General features: G+C 36.2%; 2 protein-coding genes across 2 annotated transcripts; one reads left to right on the top strand and one right to left on the bottom strand.

Annotated features, from left to right (window-relative positions):
• Window positions 1–173: 173 nt before the first annotated feature.
• Window positions 174–6,726, top strand: LOC125075294 (tubulin beta chain-like). The gene is made up of 7 exons (XM_047687019.1): window positions 174–290; window positions 584–698; window positions 1,467–1,537; window positions 3,804–3,943; window positions 4,403–4,562; window positions 5,704–5,805; window positions 6,531–6,726. The coding sequence occupies exons 1-7, from the start codon at window positions 174–176 to the stop codon at window positions 6,624–6,626; spliced, it is 801 nt and encodes a 266-aa protein (XP_047542975.1). The 3' UTR covers window positions 6,627–6,726.
• A 1,379-nt stretch (window positions 6,727–8,105) lies between these two features.
• LOC125075268 (zinc finger protein 737-like) lies at window positions 8,106–21,950 on the bottom strand. Its single transcript, XM_047686977.1, has 15 exons — window positions 21,626–21,950; window positions 20,039–20,213; window positions 18,959–19,000; window positions 17,623–17,715; window positions 15,342–15,473; window positions 14,350–14,958; window positions 13,619–13,749; window positions 13,326–13,400; window positions 12,461–12,599; window positions 11,879–11,985; window positions 10,936–11,089; window positions 10,601–10,732; window positions 10,239–10,439; window positions 9,520–9,666; window positions 8,106–8,416 (listed from the first exon to the last, which is right to left on the bottom strand). The coding sequence occupies exons 1-15, from the start codon at window positions 21,697–21,699 to the stop codon at window positions 8,279–8,281; spliced, it is 2,349 nt and encodes a 782-aa protein (XP_047542933.1). The 5' UTR covers window positions 21,700–21,950; the 3' UTR covers window positions 8,106–8,278.
• Between the last annotated feature and the right edge of the window lie 813 nt (window positions 21,951–22,763).

Raw genomic sequence — 22,763 nt, 5'->3', positions numbered from 1 at the left:
TCTTATGTATTGATAGCGTGAGCCGACTTTTGTCCCAGTGATTATGGAACGATGGCTGCACGTAAATGATCGGTTATGGTCTCACTTTGAAGAGCTCCAGCCGGAGATGCGCAGAAAATTTAAGAAGATTCTTGATTACGAAAAAAAAGTTTATGGCCGGTTAAGAGAAAAAAATGAAAAACGTAAACAAAATTAAAGTAAATTGTTATCGACAAACTCTCTACAACATTTGCTTCAGGACACTACGTCTGAGCAGTCCAGGTTACGGAGACTTGAATCACTTGATATCGGTAAGTTTTTTTTTAAATATATTCCCGACAAATGACATCAGTTTGCTGCAACTCGCCACCAGATGGCGGTGTAGGTCCAACCAAAATATACTTAATTCAACTTGACTTTCATAACACTTTTGAATCGTAATTTAACACAACTGTATTGAACGTAAATCTGCCACCGATTTGTAATGTAGACGCTGATAAGAACCGGCAAGTAACTCGTAAAGTTATTTTCCAACATTTGAGATATAATGTTATGTCAGTTAAATACAATAATTCATTAATTCAACGTTAAATAATATTTTCAGCTCACAATGTCGGGGGTGACCACGTGTTTGCGGTTCCCGGGACAGCTGAACGCCGATCTGAGGAAGTTGGCCGTCAATATGGTCCCATTCCCGAGACTGCACTTCTTCATGCCTGGTTCGTTTTATTATCATGATCCCACTGCTGCGATTCGGGTAGCAGAATTTCACAAAAAAATAGTCATTAAGTTCTATAGTATTGGCCACTAATTTCTTCGACGCGATCTAATAAAATATTTTTAACATTACATTAACAGCCTGTAAATTTCCTACTGCTGGGCTAAGACCTCCTCTCCCTTTGCGGAGAAGGTTTTAGAGGTGGTTTCCACTACGCTGCTCCAATGAGCATTGGTGGAATGCTCATGTGGCAGAAATTTATTGAAATTAGAAACAATGCAGATTTCCTCACGATGTTTTCCTTCACCGCCGAACACGAGATAAATTATAAGCTCAAATTAAGCACATTTAAATTCAGTGGTTGCCTGGGTTTGAAGCCGAAATCACCGGTTAAGATGCACGCGTTCCAACTACTGGTCCATCTCGGCTCAACTCAGCTAGAAGCATATAAATAATTAAAGTTTTCTAATAATAGAAATAGTTTAACATACAAAGGGCTTGAATCTATAATAGCTTTTTAAATAAAATCAGTACAGTCCGTTCTCATATCAAAAACATTTTCATAATTCATGCGTCGATTGCGCAATGGTTCAAAGACGTCTAGCGAACTATTCCCTGTTCAAGTTAGCTTGATCTCTTTGACAGACGGGCGAGTGATGAGAAACAGAAAATATAACATATACAACAGTCGATGGAACGATGGAATGCGTGATTCAAATTAGAATTCAAATTTTTTTTTAACTAAAGTGTGATGGTTTTTTTTGCACAGGCTTCGCTCCTTTGACCGCAAGGAACTCCTTCAGCTTCCGTGCACAGACTGTCCCAGAGTTAATGACACAGGTAACTTATAAAACTTTACTTAGTTTAAAATAAAGTAAGTTTTCATTAATATATTTATGAGATAATGTTCCACAGTTAAGCAAACGATCGAAACGAAGTTTGAAAATTCCGCCATTTTTATTTTTTTCGAATGGAATGGAAAATCCCGCCAAAACTAGCAATTCTTTGTACACAGATAATAAAATTTATTTCGGTTATAAGTCGATTAACAAATCAATAATCGTAATAATTATAAAAAAATATTATTTACAAATATTTATTTATTTTATTTATTTATGTACCAACAGAGTATACAGAAAATTATATAAATGAAAAATGTGTACAAAGGGATAACTTATCTCTAACAAGAGATCTCTTCCAGAAACCCTGAATTTAGTGGAGATTATTTGTAATACATATTTATGGTGTAGGTACAATATCAATTAGTTTTATATTATAGAATTCAAGTAGACTTAGCGATAAATGAATATATTACACACTAAATACAAATATATACATTAATATATACCATTATCTATAATATATATATACATTCAACTTACATAGATACAAAAAATATATATACATACATATAAAATAAATTAAACTTAAGTGGCAAGAAAGTGTTGCTTAACTCTGATTTTAAACGATTTTATCGTAACATTATTATGGAAAATATTATCTGGAAGAGAGTTCCATAGGCGAGCGGCAACAACGGAAAACGAGTTACCATAGGAAGTAGTATTAAAAAATGGTACCTCAAGAGTTTTCGACGCCACACATGCGCGTACTGGTCTTTCACGAGCAGGACAAAACAGAAAACGCTCATGTAGGTAATCAGGGCTACCATGGTTTAATATATTAAAAAGAAGCGATAATATGTGCAAGCTCCGGCGAAGTCGGATAGGAAGCCACTTTAACTGACGTCGAAATTGAGAAATGTGATCAAATTTGCGCAGACCGTAAATGAAACGAATGCACAAATTTTGAAGTCTATCTAGTTTGTCAAGTAGCTCTTCATTCGCATCAAGATAGCAGATATCAGCGTAGTCCAAGATGGGAAGAAGAAGGGATTGTGCAAGTAATATTTTTGTTTTAAAAGGAAGGAAATTCTGCAAACGTTTTAGAGAATGCAGAGAGAAATGGACACGTTTACTGACTTCGTTAACCTGAGCTCTCCATGATAAATTGCAATCTATGACTAACCCCAGATTAGTAGCTTGGTCGCTATATGCAATTTGAGTTCCATCATAGACAATTGATGGTACAATGTCCCAATTAATTTTGCTACATAACTGTCTGGTACCTATTACCATTGCCTTCGACTTCAAGGGATTAACAAGAAGCCCAAAGGATGTAGCCCAGTTCTTAATTTCAACAAGATCATGATTGATATCATGTATGGTCGAACACAGATTTGATAAGGTGGCGTGTCTATAAAGCTGTAAATCGTCTGCATAGAGATGGTAGTGAGAAGAAATAACTTTGGTAATTTCATTAATGAAGATTGAAAACAGAAGAGGAGAAAGTACGCCGCCTTGCGGAACGCCAGCAGAGAGATCAGCCCAGTCCGAGGAAGCCTCATCAGACTTTACCATCTGCCGACGACCACGAAGATAAGATTGGAACCAATCAATCACAGGCTGAGCAAAGTTAAGTGAGCGAAGGATACCAAGCAATACATCAAAGTCGACTGAATTAAAGGCATTGCTAAAATCGAGCAAAATGAGAATAGTAAACTCTCTTTTGTCCATAGCGAAGCGAATGTCTTCAGTGACTTGAAGCAGTGCGGTGGAAGTACTGTGACCGGAACGGAAACCGGATTGAAAAGGACTAAGGAGATGATTATGTGTTAGGAATTCTGACAGTTGCTTATGTACAACGTCTTCAAGGATTTTTGATAGGATAGGCAAAATCTCTATATTTAAACGTTTGTCACGTGACACAAAACGCTCACGGTTGGTCGGGTTTATGATGATGTCACTTGCTTGTTGGCTTACTGTATGTGGATTATATGCGCCACAGATTACAATACAGGCAAGTGACGTCATCGACCCCATTGCAGTGCCATATTGCCACAGTAGCGTTTTCGCGCGCTATTTAAATATTCAATGTTTAATTTGATATTTTTAGCAGATATGTACTAGAATTAAAAAACAAAACTTTTTCAACTAAATTATATAAAATGGATTTTGAAAACCAGTCAAATAGTCTATTCACCTAATTATCGTAGAAGTTACGTAAAACAATACGATTTATTATTTTAATGAGTATATAATGTTCACAGATGTTCAACCCTGGTAATATGATGACGGCTTGCGATCCTCGTCACGGTAGATATTTGACAGTGGCCACCATGTTCAGAGGCCAGATGTCCATGAAGGAGGTCGACGATCAAATACTAGCGATACAGAATAAGAATTCGAGGTAAGTATTCTGTTAGACGAACTCGAAACTCACCACAGTGAAACGATCGTGAAATTTTAGAAATCGATATTAATGTTGTATATAGTAAAATACCGTACTTTTTTCTCTTCATTTTATCAACCAATTACCATCCCATATATACAGCTTTTGGATTGAAAAACAAACATAAAAATCCTTGTTTTTTTTTCCGGCTCCGACAGTTGAAAATCTCCGCTTTTCTCCGCTATAATATGCATGTATTATACATATAAACCTTCCCCTTGAATCGCTTTATTTATTGACGAAAACCGCATTAAAATTCGTTGCGTAGTTTAAAAGTAGCATATATTCGTCCTTAGGACTCGTTTAAAAACATCAGTTCAGAGACCAAAAATTGAAAGTTTGACAGATGGACAGACAGACCGTTTTCTCGTCTTATTAATGTAGATTGAAATTATACAACTTCTTTTATTATTACAGCTATTTCGTGGAATGGATTCCGAATAACCTCAAAGTGTCCGTCTGTGACGTCCCGCCGAGAGGACTCAAAATGTCCGCGACCTTTGTCGGAAACTCGACCGCTATTCAGGAGATATTTAAACGGATATCCGAACAATTCACAGCCATGTTCAAGAGACGGGTGAGTTTAAAAAAATAGTACAGCTTGCAAGAGTTAAAACCAACATTGATATGATATTGATCGAGTTTTAAATGATCTGTGGTATTCATTATGAAGTCCTAAACAAACTGACGTTTTAAATGTCAGCGAAGTTCTTAACGGAACTTTTTAAGTAAAAGAAAATTGAGAAATTAATAATAATTAACAAAACTAATTTACTTCTAATAAACTTATTACATGAATATAAAATAATAATTAATTAATAACAAAATACTTTAATCAATTTCTGGTTTGCTAATATTATTACAAAAACCAGTTATACAATGATACGCTGCTTCCCGCCAAAAAGCGAATCAATTTAAAAGACGTTTGACAGCTTGACGTATGACGTTCGGAAAGTTATACTAATTGTCCATATTGTATTATAAATAAAGATATATTAAACAAGATATATTTCTATACATAGTAGAGCTATTTACTAATGTAAATCACAAGATATATGTAAATTTAAGGTTTGTTTAGCTTCACTCCTGCCGGTGGAATATACTTGATGTATACAGATTGGTTTATCCTGGATAAAAAGGAGTCCACACTTAAACTTAACAAAAAAAAAAACAAATGAACACTTCTCGCAATGACTAAAAATGACCGTCGTTGATTTAATGTTACTGATGTCGTTATGTGACCTCAAGATATATGGGTCTAAATATATTAACAAACACATACACGACGACCTCCGTGGTCGAGTAGTGTGTACACTGGTTTTCATGGGTACGCCACTCCGAGGTCCCGGGTTCGATTCCCGGCCGAGTCGATGTAGAAAAAGTTCATTAGTTTTCTGTCTTGGGTCGGGGTGTTTGTGGTACCGTCGTTACTTCTTATTTTCCATAACACAAGTTCTAAAGCTACTTACATTGGGATCAGAGTAATGTATGTGATGTTGTCCAATATATATTTTTTTATTTATACATGTACAAGGAGACTAAGAAATATAAGAGGTACATATACACAAACAATAACATATATACATTTAAACACAGACACAGGTGCATATAAAGGTAACGATAGAGACGCAGTCAGGCAACACTCGTAATTTTCAAACTAAAAAATCGTTTTGGTAAAACATTACACATATTGATTTTAATTATTTAAATGTTAACAGGCTTTCCTCCACTGGTACACCGGCGAGGGTATGGACGAGATGGAGTTCACAGAAGCCGCTAGCAACATGAGCGACTTAATATCAGAATACCAGCAGTATCAGGTGATTATTTCTTTCAATTTTTTTTTGTACTCGTTTCTTTATATTGTACTCGTTTACCTTTACCTATAGCACAAAAACCGTTACCCCTAACTTTACTCCCTCGATTGGTGAATAAAAGTAAATAAAATCTTTCCCCGGTACTCAAAATGTATCCGTACCGAAAGTCATCTGAATCAGTTAAGCGTTCATGATATTAGTACAGATTACAGTTGACGAAGTTACGCTATTATTTTGTTTATAATATCTTACAGGCAAAGAATAATAATTGTTACTACACATTAGACTAGCGAACTAGTGGCTGATAACAATTGATCTATGACTCCGTAGGAATGTAACAATTCTTAAAAATTGCAACATTGTCTATGTACAAATTTAATTGTCTTTGATTTGTGTTTCTTATTAAGATTTGATAACACGACAGAAGGTATGAACAGACGAGTGCGCTTAAATTTTTTTCAAAACCAGATTATATTGTTTAAATATGTTATATTATCACATTAATATCCAAATTCTAATTATAAAAGTCTATAATTGCTAAACTAGTTGTTTAAATAATTCCGGATTGGCGCCATAAATAATTTTTAGGTTAGTTATTAGAGTATCTTTTTTTTCCCTTTTGAAACATGTCAAAGATATCGTACCATCCAGCCTCGTAACTTTGACAGTTATTTTGTTAAGTTAACCTTAAATATAGACACCATTGTCATTGATAATTTTTTTTATAGGATGCACATGTAGATGATGAAGAAGTCGGCTTTGATGAAGAGGAAGAAGAGGAGGAAGATCCAAATTTCACAGACACCAAAGAAATTTTGCATTAATGTTGCCCGATTGTAAATAATAAATAAATTACATTTGAAGTTATTACATAGGTGTTATGATAATATCGTTATAAATAAATGACATAATTCTAAAATCAAATTTTTTTTTCCTTCCTTCCTAAAACTTATTTAAAAATACTCGTATTAAATTGAGAAATATTTAATTGTATGGAAGGGATTATATATGAATATATTATATATGACTACAACTTAAACCGAAATTATTTAATGGTCTTTTAGAGGTATGATGTCATACCCAATTCAATTATAAATTATAAATATGTATTTAATAAATTTGACAAAAAAAGACCTGCTGAGTTTCTTTCGCTGGTTCTTCTCAGGTTATGGTATTTTCCTTTCCGAACCGGCGGTAGTGTTTAATTTGACTATAATCAAAATGATAATTATCAATAAGTAAGTGTAATGCTTCCATATTTAATAAAGGAATTTGAGTTTTAAGTTCGCGTACATGTACGTATTTATGATCGATAGAGGTCACTTTTATTCTTGTAAACTTTTATCCCAAGGCAATCTTTCACTAATTTATATTCTTTATTGCAACAAGAAGAACAAGAGAACAAGAATTGACACGACATTGTTGTCGAGAGCTTGAATAAACATGGATTTGTGAAAAAAATGAGTTTTAAACTGTAGAAGTAAAATATAAGTGGATATAAATAGTTAAGTGAAATTGTATTGTATTGTAAATAAATATATATTAATCAAGAGCTGTTCGTAGTGCATAATAATATCATATCTTTGGAATTATGACGAGTCAGAAACGAGTCGTGAAATAAGCTGCATTTTTTCCATGAATACTTAAACCTTCTTAGTAATATCTACGTGGTAGTAGTACCACCCACTCATACGATATTCTACCCCCAAGCCACTTTGTTGTGTTCCGGTTTGAAGGAGTGAGTTAGTGTACACTACAGGCACAGGTTAACATCTTAGCTCCCGAGGTTGGTGGCGCATTGGCGATGTAAGGAATGGTTAATATTACTTACAGCGCCATTGTCTATGGGCGGTGGTGACCACTTACCATTAGGTGTTTGTAAAAAATGTTTAGCATTGTGCTGTCATTAAAAAAAAAGGAAATATTTGAATAATCTGAATTTGTAATTATTTTTTTTCCATTATTTATATTTAATTTCAAATTAAATGACGTTAGGATTAATTTAATATAGAAATCTTAATAAATAAAAACACGACTGTATTAAAAATCATTTTATTATCATGAATATTATGTCAATAAATACAATTATACAATATTAATAACTTAATTCGAAGTCACTCATATACAAAGCATCTTTTAAAATCACATGTCTTTTTTTATTCGAAAAAATAAACTTTTTGTCTATTGTGGTTATAGACAAGCATTAATTTTTGAATTCAGTTCAAAAATATACAAAACACAATTCGTATAAAATATAAATAAAAAATACTTCAGAAATGTTTTTATTAAAAAAAAAAAAAAAAAAACAGAGATTCAGTATTCAGCCATGTAACAAAAAAATGTTCTATTTTAAATAAGAACCAATTATAAAATTGTGATTATTTATAAATACAAAATTCACACTTGGAGATAATTTCCAAGAACGATCACCCATCCAAGTTCGACCGCACCATGTGACGCTCAACTCAGCCTTAAACTATATTTTCAAATTGTAATATATTGGTTTATCGTCGATGATATTGTTCATGTCGCCCATTTTGGGGTCACAATTCGGCCACATCGGCTGAGCTATGTCCATCTCGCTCACACCCACCGGAACTTGACCCATCTGACCCTGTAAACGTAGAAAAAGTTAATACATGTGCCCGTAAAGACGTGGTGAGTACCGCTCGTTTTCTAGCGGTTTCTGCACTCGGTATCGGTGAGTCCTATATCCAAATTCATGGGGGGGAGGTTACGCTTAAATGCGTTTTTGTAGTATGACCATCACGTTGCGCCAATGCGGGTTGGTGAAAACACAAGTAATATTTTATCACGAAACGAACAGATTATATCATCAACAGAGGTTTAGCACACGTAAACATAGCGGTGCTTCCTGAATTTGTTTCTGAAATTTGCAAATATGGAGCACCTCTATTCCTTCGCTCCTATAAAGCAATGAGACGGCACTCAGGCACAAGCAGAAGGTGATCTAGCACAGGACAGCACAGGACAGGACGGACAGGTGGCTTGACGGTAGGGCTTTGTACAAGCCCGTCTGGGTAAGTAACAACAAACAACAATACTTAATATTTTTGTTTTCCGTTTTGAAGACTGAGTGAGCCAGTGTAACTACAGGCACAAGGGTCATAACATCTTAGCTCCCAGTGTTGATGGCTCATTGACGATGTAAGGAGTGGTTGATATTTCTTAGAACATAAATATATATGTGATGAACAATTACCACTACAACACAATATTAAAAAAAAAACTGAAGGGTTTGCATGCGTACCGAGGCCTATAGAGCCTAGGTGGGTGGCAACCTAGGAACTTTGAATCTGCGGCTATATAAGGTAGCAACAAGAGCTAACGCTAAAAGACCTAACAATTTAAAAAGTTTATTCAGACTAAATGAATAAATAAATCTTAGTATTCATTAAAAGAATACTATTTAGAAAATTTTGGGCTAATAAGAACGGATCGGGTTCCATCACAGGACACTAACTATTGTAAAAAACAGCATTGCAAATCTGTTTATTTGAAAAGAGCAACTCTGCGAGTTTCTTGCCGTTTCTTCTCGCTGGAGACTGCTTTCCGAAACGGTGGTAGTATTTAAATATCGTCGATTCAAAAACGCTACATTGTGAAGTTTACTTGAATAAATTGATTTTGATTTGATTTGAACGCGATAAAAAAATATGTCGGTCTATCAACGAAATCCAGCATCAGTGTACTCACAGGCCTGTCCGCCCGCCGCTTCCCCCGGGCCCGCTTGGGCCAGGGCTTCTTCAGGTGCACGTACGTGATGTGCGCGCGCTTCTCGCTCGCGTGCTTGAAGCACTTCCCGCACATCTCACACTTGAACGGCTTCAGGCCGGTGTGGATCTGTAACGTTAAGAATTTTGAATATTATGTACAAAGGAAACATTACAATACGTTTTTTTATGAATAATTTTTAATTTAAAGATATTTTAATGACAAACGTAGACTGAACTCAGACAGACCCTCGAACAAGCGTAGACAGCAACCTATTAATTTTCGACGAATCGACGGACGCGCGAACGCACATTACGAAAGAAACAAATCATGTGTCGCTGGCGGTTGCTGTGCGTGCTGAAGCTCTTCCCGCACAGCGCACACGAGGGGGCGGTACTCACGAACATGTGTCGCTGGCGGTTGCTGTGCGTGCTGAAGCTCTTCCCGCACAGCGCACACGAGGGGGCGGTACTCACGAGCATGTGTCGCTGGCGGTTGCTGTGCGTGCTGAAGCTCTTCCCGCACAGCGCACACGAGGGGGCGGTACTCACGAACATGTGTCGCTGGCGGTTGCTGTGCGTGCTGAAGCTCTTCCCGCACAGCGCGCACGAGGGGGCGGTACTCACGAACATGTGTCGCTGGCGGTTGCTGTGCGTGCTGAAGCTCTTCCCGCACAGCGCGCACGAGGGGGCGGTACTCACGAACATGTGTCGCTGGCGGTTGCTGTGCGTGCTGAAGCTCTTCCCGCACAGCGCGCACACGAAGGCGGCGCGCCTGGGCGCGTGCACACGTCTGTGCGCGACGAGCCGCTGCCGCATGCGGAACGCCTTCCCGCACGACTCGCACGCGAAGGGCCGCTCGCCCGTGTGCACCCAGCGGTGGTCCTTCAGCAGCGCGTAGCTCTGGGGGGGGCACGGTTGGAACTTAGTTATTTTTTTAACATTTAACTCCTCATCCTGGTCACCATCACTCACAGATACTGGTACAATAATAAATATGGATCAATAAATTTGTCAGTAGAATTAATGATTGGGTTGTACTACCAAGATGGACTCATACTAACTTGGAACATTCTCCCGCACACCTCGCACATGCAAGGCGACTTCATCGACGGATATTTCGTTCGGTTCTTGTCCGGGTGCATCCGTCTGAAGTGTCCGTGGTACGCCCTCGAGTCTTCTAGTTGGAGACCGCACTGGAAACACACATTACAACCGATTAGGCAAACATATCTATACATATAATAAAATTGGAATGTCTGTTTGTTATATAAAAATAACCGCTTTTTACCAAATGCATTTGTACATATACCAAAATAATATGTCTCATTCTGTTATCAGTTCGGTGAAGGTCGTTTCAGGTTCAGATCTTCTACTATTACGATATTTCCATAAATACCTGTTCACACGGTATCGGGCCCTCGGCCTTCCTCATCTGACTTGGATATATTTTCTTCTTCTCATCGTCATCGTCTCCATCTTCTATATTTCTCCTCTTTTCTCTTACGATACGAGATCTACCTTTTCTCATCTTGTTAGATTCTTTCGAATCGCTGAAACGAACGTGTACATGTTAATCTAGCCGACTTTGAAAATTTAGAACTATTGAAAATCTCAGCTCTGTACTATAATACGCATGTATTCGACAGGGTTCGAAAAAATCCAATTTTTTTATATACAACCGATATATATGATATCTATCCAGGCTAAGAAAACGAAGCGAATTTCATTCTGTAAACACATAAGAATGTAAAGTTTTTTGTTAAAAAAAAAGTAACAAAGGAGTTAGTGTCTATCTATTTGAGAAAGAAATTTTTAATGAACAGTTAAAAAACAAGTACCTTTTATTATTATATCTTCATTTGTTTGTGAGATAAATCAACTAATTTTATTTTAATATTTAATTTGTAATCGACTAAATATAAAAAGTAATCATTCAGAGTCAGATCTAGAGCATCGATCTGTGGAGTGTTGTTCAGAAGATAAGAAAAAATCTATTGATATATATCCGCGAACCCTGATTATACATATAAACCTTCCTCTTGAGTCGCTATGTTTATTGGCCAAAACCGCATTAAAATGCGTTACGTAGTTTAAGAGCCAAGCGCACAGAGCGGGAAGCGACTTTGTTTTATAACACGAGAAAATCGACCAGCGCCATCTACCGTCACGCGAGGCAAGTTTTATAACACGAGAAAATCGACCAGCGCCATCTACCGTCACGCGGGGCAAGTTTTACAACACGAGAAAATAGACCAGCGCCATCTACCGTCACGCGAGGCAAGTTTTATAACACGAGAAAATCGACCAGCGCCATCTACCGTCACGCGAGGCAAACTTACGAGTCGCTCGTGTTGTGGCGCGCGGACACGTGCAGATGTCTCCTGTACGCTTCCTGCGACACGAATCGCACGTTGCACAAGTCGCACAGCGGACCGTCTTCAGGTATCTGAAATATATAAATACTTATTTTTTTCGGCTATTTCGTAACGTTTCGTAACTGAAAACATACTAAACAAATCTTATGTATTGATAGCGTGAGCCGACTTTTGTCCCAGTGATTATGGAACGATGGCTGCACGTAAATGATCGGTTATGGTCTCACTTTGAAGGACTCCAGCCGGAGATGCGCAGAAAATTTAAGAAGATTCTTGATTACGAAAAAAAAATTTCTGGCCGGTTAGATATTGGTACCACGGCTGTATAAGAAAATCAAATGAAAAACGTAAACAAAATTAAAGTAAATTGTTATCGACAAACTCCAATTCAAACTGAACTTATGTACCCCATTTGATTTTGAAAAATTTAATTGAAAAGAGGTTTCATCATTTGCCGCCAAATGTAGATAAGTATCTAAATTCCTACAAAATCTTTTGAATTAACGCGATGTTTTGCGGGAGACCCACTAGTATTGTTTAAGTCACCTGTCCATCATCGAGACGATGTTTGAGTTTCTTGTGCAGTTCGATTCCCTTCTCGCTGACGAAGGAGTACCCGCACAGAGCACACACAAAGTCCGACGGGTGCTTTATTCGGATGTGACCCATGTAAGTTGTGAATTTACTGTAACATAAAAAAAAACTATTGTCAGTAATTTAGAGTAATTAGGCAGGGGGTTATTCTGTATATGTTTTGGGAGGGGGGGGAGCAGACTTTGATAATACCTTACAACATATAACAAAATTTACAACAAATAAACCTATCTCATGTACGTACACATGTGTCCGTACAAACTCAAACTCAAATTTCTTATTGGTTGACAAAACTCTACCGCCGGTTCGGAAAGAAAAACATCAGACTTGAGAAGAACCGGCGAAAAAAAAACTTAGGGAGATAATATGCATATATTTTTCATCAAAAATTCGTGATAACAATGATAAATTATTTAGTTAAGTGATAACTTCTTATGGGAGGGTAAACCGCTTCGTTACGTAACGCGTTACGGCGCCAGCCTGTTTGGCTTCCCTTTCTCTTACGCATACGTCCAATATTAAATAGTTCAACTTAGAATGGCTTAAGTTATCACTTCTGTTCTGGAGGATCTTTTCCCAAAGCATACTTTCATTTATAAAATATTTTTTGATTTAACTTGATAAACGCCTTACTCGTTTCCCCCACGGGCAAGTGAGGGGGGAGACCCGCCGGTGCCCAGGACGCCGAGTGCACTCCGGTACACCGGAATACAAATACCCACTATCTCGCTTTCGTATGCTACCGTGACGCCCCGTTTCAAACCAACAATCTTGAACTGAGATTGACCGGTTCAAACCATAAGATTCCTGTACTCACACAAATTCATCCTGACAATGTGGACACTGATACTTCGTTCCCTTGTGCCATCTCTCGTGTAGTCTAGCTGTCTGTCTGTAAGAGATAAGATACTCACATTACACCCTGTCCCTGTAACTGTACTATACGTTTTATAACACCTACAAACTTGGAATTTGGGTATAGACATCCGCTAAGAATGTATTTTACGAAACTTCGCCCCTAAGGGGGTAAAACGGTGGTCGGAAGTTTCTGTTTTATAAAATTCGCGCGAGTAAAGCCGCAGGTTCAGCTAGTAAATACTTGACACTCACCGGTGCGTCGTGACGTACGGGCACTGGTTGCAGCTAAACCGCTGCGTGTGGTGCGCCGTGATGTGCTTCCGCAACGCGTGCGGGTGCTTGAAGTGCGTCTTGCAGATGTCGCACTCGAACTCGCCGCATTGCTGGAAGATTAACACACACACATTGCAATATGATTAACACACACACATAAATATGTGTGATAGTTTCAGTTACTCAGCAGTGGAACGTTATAAAACGTAAAACTTCCCTAGTTTCTTAGTTCTTTATTTCTCGAACCCACAAAACCAGGTCAATTGTTGGCACCTCGCACCAGCGAACCCGAAATAGGAACCGCTGATTTTAATCCAACTCTGTATTTTTTTTTGGTCCTTCGAGCCGGATTCCGATACGCATTAAATACCCATATCAATCATTTCGTGCAAGTCTACGATAGACCCGATTGAAACCTATCCACGTTTAAAGACCTTTAAATAATATTCGCTAAATTCGTATAATCGAGATACATCGATATGAAATCCATGAAACTTGATAAAATGAACTTTTACGAGTGCGTTGAGAAAGTGTTCCAAATATTAATTTCGTAATTAAACTTTAACTCAATGGAAACTTAAAAATAATACATTACAGATCAACGTCTATGAAAGAGTGATGAGTATGAAACGTGAAAAATAAACCGCATTTGTTTATTTACTTAACCCGAGCGAAGCCGGACTTACACCTAGTATATTACAACAACTTACATTCGTATGCCTCGTCATGTGACCATTATACGCCGTCTCGTCCAAAAAACCCTTAAAACACTCGGTACACTTGAACATAGAGTTTTTATAATTGGACGACTCCCGTCTCTTGTGAATTTCAGCAACCTGTTCCTCAAACGTGAGATCAGTTATCGTGAACAGAGTTTCGTTCAGATCATCATTCAGAAACGGCTTCCGTCGCCTATCTATCTTTGGTTCCGTTTTATCCTTCATCTTCTTCCTTACTTTCTTCTCTTTCGTTTTAATCTTTTTCACCTTCTTCCTTTGCGTCTCCAGCGGTAGACTGTCGTCTGTTGAATAGTTTGGAACTACGAAGTTGGAGTCGTCGTCTACATCATCACCGTTGACGATTTCATCTCTCGCTTCGGTGAAAACTTCATTCGTGTATATTTCTTCATCTTTCTCGCTCTTAACGTCTAAATTTTCAATATCGGCTTCCTGTATGGGATTTTTGTCCGTCTGTTCGTCTTGATCTTCCGTGTACTGTATGTACAGGTCGCAGTGGTCCGGATCGAATGTTTTGTTTATCAAATCGGACGTTAGTTGGTTCTGGTCTCGGTTTATTGATTTTACATTATGTACGGTTATCTGAAAATTTATTATGTATTATTTACGGCTCGTCTCGCGGCTGTTTTACAATGAGACACACCAGAATCCAGACAAAACCACGCACAGAAAAATATTAGTGTTTTTTAATAATTCAACGTCTCGGTATCATTCTTATACAGGGCCGGATTTTGAGGTCTGGATACCCTGGGGCAACAGAAAAGTGGGGGCTCCTAGTATGTATCTTTGCATCAGCAACTTTTAAAACAGCAATACTATATAAAAATTGACTATATCTAAACAAATATTAGAATAAAATTCTCAACTCGTCGGAATCTTTATTGTGGTGGGAGCCAGGGCAGTTGCCCCTGTTGCCCTCTGGCCCTGAAGATATCCACTATGAAATACACTAATAGTATACTTACAAGATCTTGCTTTTTAAATAATTCTAAGAGCAACATGTTTGCTCTTAAGCTTTTTGATCTCAATCTATCACAATTCATTAATCTCTTCGAGCATTCCGCACACAGCATCTGCGGTAGATCTTCACCGGATAACTGTAATAGAAAAAATTGGATTTAACTGGTGGTAGGGCTTCGTGCTAGCCCGTCTGGTTAGGTCCCACTCACTCATTATATATAGTACCGATAAGAAGCAATAATTATTATGATTGTGTTTATTGAAGGGTGAGTGAGCCAGTGTAACTACAGGCAGAAGGGATAGAACAACTCAGTTCCCAAGGTTGGTGGTGAATTGACGATGTAAGGAATGGTTAATATATCTTACAGCGCCAATATATATTGGTGGTAAACTCTTACCATCAGGTGGTCTTTTATCATTTTTTAAATATAAGATGAACAGACCGACAATTCTCACAGAAAATATACAACATATTAACATACTACATAGCCTTTGACTATTCATATATCTAGATAGACTGTCAAAGCTGAGAACGTTATCATTCCATCCCCCCTTATCCCAATTTTACTCGGGGCAGCGCAGCATGTCATCATCCATACTTCTCTGTCAGACGTCATCTCACAAGTAACATTCTTTCTAACCATATCGTCTTTCACACAATCCGTCGTCCCCTACATCTATATCCATCCACGTCCATGCTGAAAACCTTTCTCACAACATGGTCCCCTTTCAAAGCTGAGAACGTGACTAAAAAAAGCGACCATCACTTGTACACTACACGCACACTAGTAAAGTAGTTTGACGTTTGGCGTCAAACTACTGTCACACGCCAAGATAATAAAGTTGCCCGCGTCTTCGTTTGCGTTTTGGGGATTTCTCATCGGGTGTTGGACATAAAAAAGTAACGTATGTACTTCCTTGAAGTTCAAGCTTGCTTCGTATCGAATTACATCGAATTCGATTCAGTGATTTCGGCGTGACAGAGCAAGAGACAGACAGAGTTACTTTCACATGTATAATATTAGTACAGATATCTCTATAAATAATATGAGAGTTCCATATCAATCGGATTAGAAGTTATATTGTATATTTGTATACTCTATTCCAAACATACGATGAGAAAAGCCAAATAAACAACATTTGACAGCAAATTGACGCGATATCATTGGTCGAGAGCTCGATTAGTCTATTATATTCACTATGGATTTGCGATTGGCGTTTGAACGTCGACGAAACTGTTATCGGAATTTCGGAAGTAAAATTAAAGATATAAGTAGTTAAGTGTAATGGTGTTGTATTATAAATAAAGATACATTAATCGTGAACTCTTAGTAATGCATTTTTTTTTTTTTTTAGCATTAGCAGCCCGTAAATGTCCCACTGCTGGGATAAAGGCCTCCTCTCCCTTTGAGGAGAAGGTTTGGAGCATATTCCACCACGCTGCTCCAATGCGGGTTGGCGGAATACACATGTGGCAGAATTTCGTTGAAATTAGACACATGCAGGTTTCCTCACGATGTTTTCCTTCACCGCCGAGCACGAGATGAATTATAAACACAAATTAAGCACATGAAAATTCAGTGGTGCCTGCCTGGGTTTGAACCCGAAATCATCGGTTAAGATGCACGCGTTCTAACCACTGGGCCATCTCGGCTCTAGTAATGCACAATATAGCTGAATTATTAGCGAATCGCATGAAATACGTAATCGACGTAAATCTAAGGTTTGTTTATCTTTATTCCTACTTCGATTGGAATAGGTTATAAATACTAAAATTGTCAAAAAAGTTGACCCCCTGATTATCTTTCGCCGGTTCTTCTCAGGTGGCATCCCCACCTTTCCTTTTCCGAAACGGTGGTAGTGTTTAATTTGACAATCGATAAGGATAATGCGGAATTTTATACGATCCGTTTAGTAAAATTCCGTAAAATGAGAACACCAAAGTGCTTGAATATGTTTTTTTTTTTTGATTTTCCATTAAATCACAAACAAAACATACATAACTGTTATGATACATAATAATTGTATCATTGTAGAACGTAAACCGAAGGTCGTGGTCAAGGAAGTGACGTCACTTTCCAGACGTAGTAAAAGAAGGCATCCATCTTGCGTTGTCATGGTAACAAGTTTGTAACTGTCAGTTTGGCTTTCAGCATTCTTGATGTATTTCATAATATTTTATTGATATATAACTGAAAGTTTTCTAATCAGCGTTGGACGATATTTATTTTAAATGTTTTAGAGGATTACAGTAGAGTGTAGAGATATACAAATAATATCACTCACCGTAACACCGGTTAGATTTTCATAGGCCTTGTCCAATTTGTATATCCTCATGGGATACAATTTCGAATCCACGCTGAGGCATATTCTGCATATCTAGAAAATAATATAAAAAAATTAAGAAACTGTATATATATATTGTAATTGTCAACTAAGAGAAGCCGCTCTTGGGTTATAGGGGTTAGTTGTCGAGTATTAGATATAAAAAAAAGTATTACACTAGGAACAAGAATAAACTTGTTACTCCAAGTACCCGATTACACAGGGTTAGTAACTCTTTTTTGGGGCAATGTATACGTTTTTACAACAGGATCCCAGAAAACGTATATTATTCAATTATAAAATTCAAAAGAGTCGTTAAAGAGCGTTTGTGTGCTAAAGGATATTACAACACTAATAACTTTTTAGTTGACTGCACACCTTGGGAATGAAATGATCGCCTCCAGGCTGTTTCAAATAACTAAAATATACTTATCATTGTACCTACATGGAAAATGGTTAAAAAAAATAAAAAAATATATCCCGCTGAGTTTCTTTCGCCGGTTCTTCTCAGGTCCGAGGTGCTAAATTCCGAACCGGTGGTAGATTTTTGACAATCAATAAGCAAGTGTAAACACTTCTATATTGAATAAAGATTTTTGACTTTGACTTTGACTTTCATTCCATCAAATTCGGTTGACCGTGAAAGAACAACAGACAGAAAAAAAAGAGTGAAGATGTCAGATAACAATTTATTTTTTTATTTTTAATAAATAAATACTTCCTGGAACCCAATCGAGTCTCATCATCATCGCCATCCACTCGTCACACACAGAGACACACAGAAAACATCACCAAAATCGGTTCAGCCATTTACTAATTATCTTATACACATATGTTACTATGGAGATCCATTGAACGGGACAGAATTTGGCATGTTGCAGTGCCATCTAGTGGCGAGTTTATACATATTTTTTTTTGTATTTTCAGTTATACTATGAGAGGGTAAACCGCTTCGTTACGTAACGCGTTACGGCGCCAGTCTGTCTGGCTTCCATTTCTCTTACGTATACGGCAGCGGTAGGCATGCAATAATGACACTAATAATGTTCACACACAAAGTACATATTCAAGAATTGTGACTAAGAATAAAATATACTTCATGATCAATAAAAGATTTCATTAATAAATAACCTCTCCTTACGTCATCATATTAATATACAAAAAAAAAAAGTAATAACCTAAGCTTATCTCAAGTTAAACAATTTCAATATTACATAGTTCAAGTTAGATTACTTTAAGTTATCACTTCTCTCGTCCCGATACGAACGCGTATTTTTTTTTTATTACTATCGCTTACCTTCGAACTGGCTGATTCACCGATTTCACAGCTTGAAGTATCCTAAAAATATTTAAAAAAACACCTTTAATTCAGTGACAATTGTGTCTCTAAGATACGGTTCAAACATATATGTCTGGCAACATTGTAATTCCAATACTAGAGAACGACTCCACTGTTGAAGGAAATTACAGAAGGCGCATTAATCGATACATTTTTCAAAATAAAAGTCGTTATAAATTTATATATATAAATTAGCTTCATTAGTAACTAATGTCTTTCCTTGAAGTTCAAGCTTGATTAAACCAAATGTCATCAATTCGCTTCAGTAATTTTATCATGTAATTTAACAAAAAAACAAACGCATGCGCAACTATCGCCATCTCTGTCGCACCGGGTATTCCCGATCGCGACGCTAGCGACTTGACGCGTTAAGATTTTAACGCTCAAATCCAGAATTGCTAAACCTGTAGGACCTTGGTCTAAGATCAAAACCCGTTAGGACGTCAGAAATACCAGTAAATTTATGAAACATCTCTTTATATAAAATGTTAGGGTCTCTTTGGCTAGTGGTTGGGGTCTCTTTAGCTGGTATAACTCTAATTTTTAGAAAAAGAAGGTAAAAGAATAGAATTCTAATTTGAATCACGCATTCCATCGTTCCATCGACTGTTATGTATGTTATATTTTCTGTTTCTCAACACTCGCCCGTCTGTCAAAAAGATCAAGCTGACTTGAACAGTAGATTCTACCAAGATGTTAACCGATGATTTCGGTTTCAAGCCCAGGCAAGCACCAATGAATTTTCATGTGCTTAATTAGTGTTTATAATTCATCTCGTTCTCGTTGGTGAAGGAAAACATCGTAAGGAAACCAGCATGTGTAATTTCAACGAAATTCTGCCACATATGTATTCTGCCATATGTGGTGGAATATGCTCCAAACATAACATAAAACATTATAAAAACATTTTAATTACAGAGTATATCAGTTAAACACAATATTTTTTAAATATCCAAGTTATAATCCATACTTAGTTAGCCTAAGTTTAAATAACCAAGTAAATAAAATATTTTTATGTTTTATCATATTTCTACATACTTGTATCACAATCGGTACAGCTCCAGTCCTCACTTTCCTTAATCCACTCTTCGTTTCATAGAGATCATCACAGAGAAAGTGCTCCGAGCACACAGCGCTCCTCTCTCTCGGCGACCATGTTTCCTTTCCCACGGCTCTTAACCACGAAGCACGAAGCGCTGGTTCCGTTGGAAAGCTTAAATGTTTTAGAATGCTCTATTATATATTTAAAACATATTATATTCATCATCGAGATAAATAAAAAAAAGGTTAAAATTAATTTCTAGATGTGGTCTTGTGTTTAAGTTTAGCTTTACTTTCTTAGATGTAAGATCATATATTTCTTTAATATATATAATGGTAGGTGGACAAGCAAATTGACCACATAGACAATGACACTGTAAGAAATATTAACCTTCCCTTACATTGCCAATGCTCCACCAACACTGGGAATTAAGATATTATATCCCTTGTGCCTGTAGTTGCACTGGCTCGCTCACCCTTCAAACCGGAATACAACAATACTGAGTACTGCAGTTTGGAGGTAGAATATCTGATAAGTGTGTGGTGTAAAGACCCAACACCAATTTAAGATCACAATGTTGTTTAAATAATAAAAAAAAAAAAACATTTTTAATTTCAGGGATGTTATGTCATTTTGGTGCTGGATATGACATTTTTATTTTATTTTATTTTTGCTTTATTAAGGCACAAACAGTTCAAAATACACTTAAATTATGAATAAAATTTACAAAAACATACACCAATGAAGCTCCCAAAAATAAAAAACAAACAAACAAATACAATAGTTATGAAAATCAACGAATGTCATGTTGTTATTTTATTTACGGAAAAGGAATACATATTAAGGAATAAAACTAGGACATTAAATATATCAATATGACTAAAACATTACTGGATTATTATGATTATCATTTACTGGATTCAGATTTAATTACAGATATTTAATTATTGCGGATTATCTGATGGTTTTGGATCATTTCAACTATGAATATTATATTTTATAGATATTGCAAAAGAGATTATAATTTGACTTTATTTGTTGGGTATTATTCAGTATTAGGTATAATTATAGAAAAAAAAACAATCTACTACTCTTTAAGAGGTTGCTTATAGATTTTTATTTTAAATATCCAAAATCTTAGTAGACATTAAGTTGCTTGCTTAATAGTAGTAGTTATTTTGTAGTTTATTAGTCTAAAAAATTATATAAATCAGTGTGAAAGAGTGAAGTATAGTTATTAATGGATTGTTTTCTGGTTGGAAATATATATTTAAGGAATTTAAGAAAGGATAAACAGTTCCAAGATAGTTAAGATATTAATACTGTAGTAGAATTTGTGATAACTCTCTTTGGGAGAAATTTATAAAAAAAAAACTGTCATTCTATATACGGAAAATATGATTATGCTATAAATTCGATTTGAAGTAATTTAAAAAAAAATAAAGTTTTTTTTAAATAGTAAAACTGGTGTACAAGGACTTACTTTAGTAATAAACTGTTATGAGTATAAAAAAATCAACATTAAAAATAGAGCTACTTGCTGGGTTGATTTAATAAATTTTTAACATATGCGAGGTACTTACACGTGAAATGTTATTCCTTGAGATTTAGAAATATGTCTAGAGTCATTTTTACAGGAAGGCGCGCAGCACCGCATTTTGAAAACACTTTTTCTCGAGTTTTCAAAGATACGATTCTTTTAACAATCCGTCAAAATTCCGCCAACATATTACATTTTGTCATCAATAAACAATTTTATAAATTAAACGTGGTGTGTTATTGAATATAAACATAGAGTTCGGTTTAATAGCCATTTAAAGTTATTGATAATAATCAAATTGTATTTGTATTACTCAAAATACAGTAATTTACAAAAATTACAACAGAGAATTCACGTCTGTCAATATGTACTTCACCGACAAATTATAACAAATATATTATACGATTCATTCAAAGATAATAGTTATATCGTGACTTTTGTCTTTATCTCTTTCACACACATAATAACGTCTTTATAGAAAAAGAGACGAAAATTCAAAGGGGTAATATTTTTTTTGGATGGTTAACAAAACAATATAACATAACTATAGAAACGAAGTCATAGTCTTTCCTTTTCTGGCAAAGGATTTATTATACTTTTAGAAAGGAATAACAAATGATGTTGACAACAATAGTTATATCGATATATATTGGGACGGACGAGATGATAGTCTTCTTATAAAGCCGGATATACACAACAGAAGTCAATGTGTTTCACGTTTGAAGACTGCTAATCATTGCTCTCTATTGATTACAAGTATCTGCTTACAGGGATAAGATAGGTACATAATAAAATCATCATCAAATCATCGTGTTTGGATACTAATATTTTCAGAAAAATTACTTGTTAACTGAAACAACAAGAGAAGGAACGTATAAACATTAGTTAATACCCCTTGTGGATTGGTATTCATCTTAGGTTGAGAACAAGAAAATAATAATTTATGTAAAGGTCGATGTCTTCATGTATCCATCCATAATCCAACTTAAAAAATACCTACGACTTACAAAGAAAAAGTTCGAAAATAGTAGACATTGTTTTTAAATAGTACAATTGGATGTATTTATATATATATTCAAAAATGCACCGAATTGTTTGCATTACTATGTGTCCAAATTTGTAGCGCAGGCCTAATATATCGATAACGATTACGTTTGGAAATAAAATTTTAAAAACGACTC

This window comes from Vanessa atalanta, chromosome 30 (assembly GCF_905147765.1).
Source record: "Vanessa atalanta chromosome 30, ilVanAtal1.2, whole genome shotgun sequence".
Taxonomy (NCBI): domain Eukaryota; kingdom Metazoa; phylum Arthropoda; class Insecta; order Lepidoptera; family Nymphalidae; genus Vanessa; species Vanessa atalanta.
The sequence above is the reverse complement of the archived record's forward strand: the minus strand, read 5'-3'. Positions and strand labels throughout refer to the sequence as shown.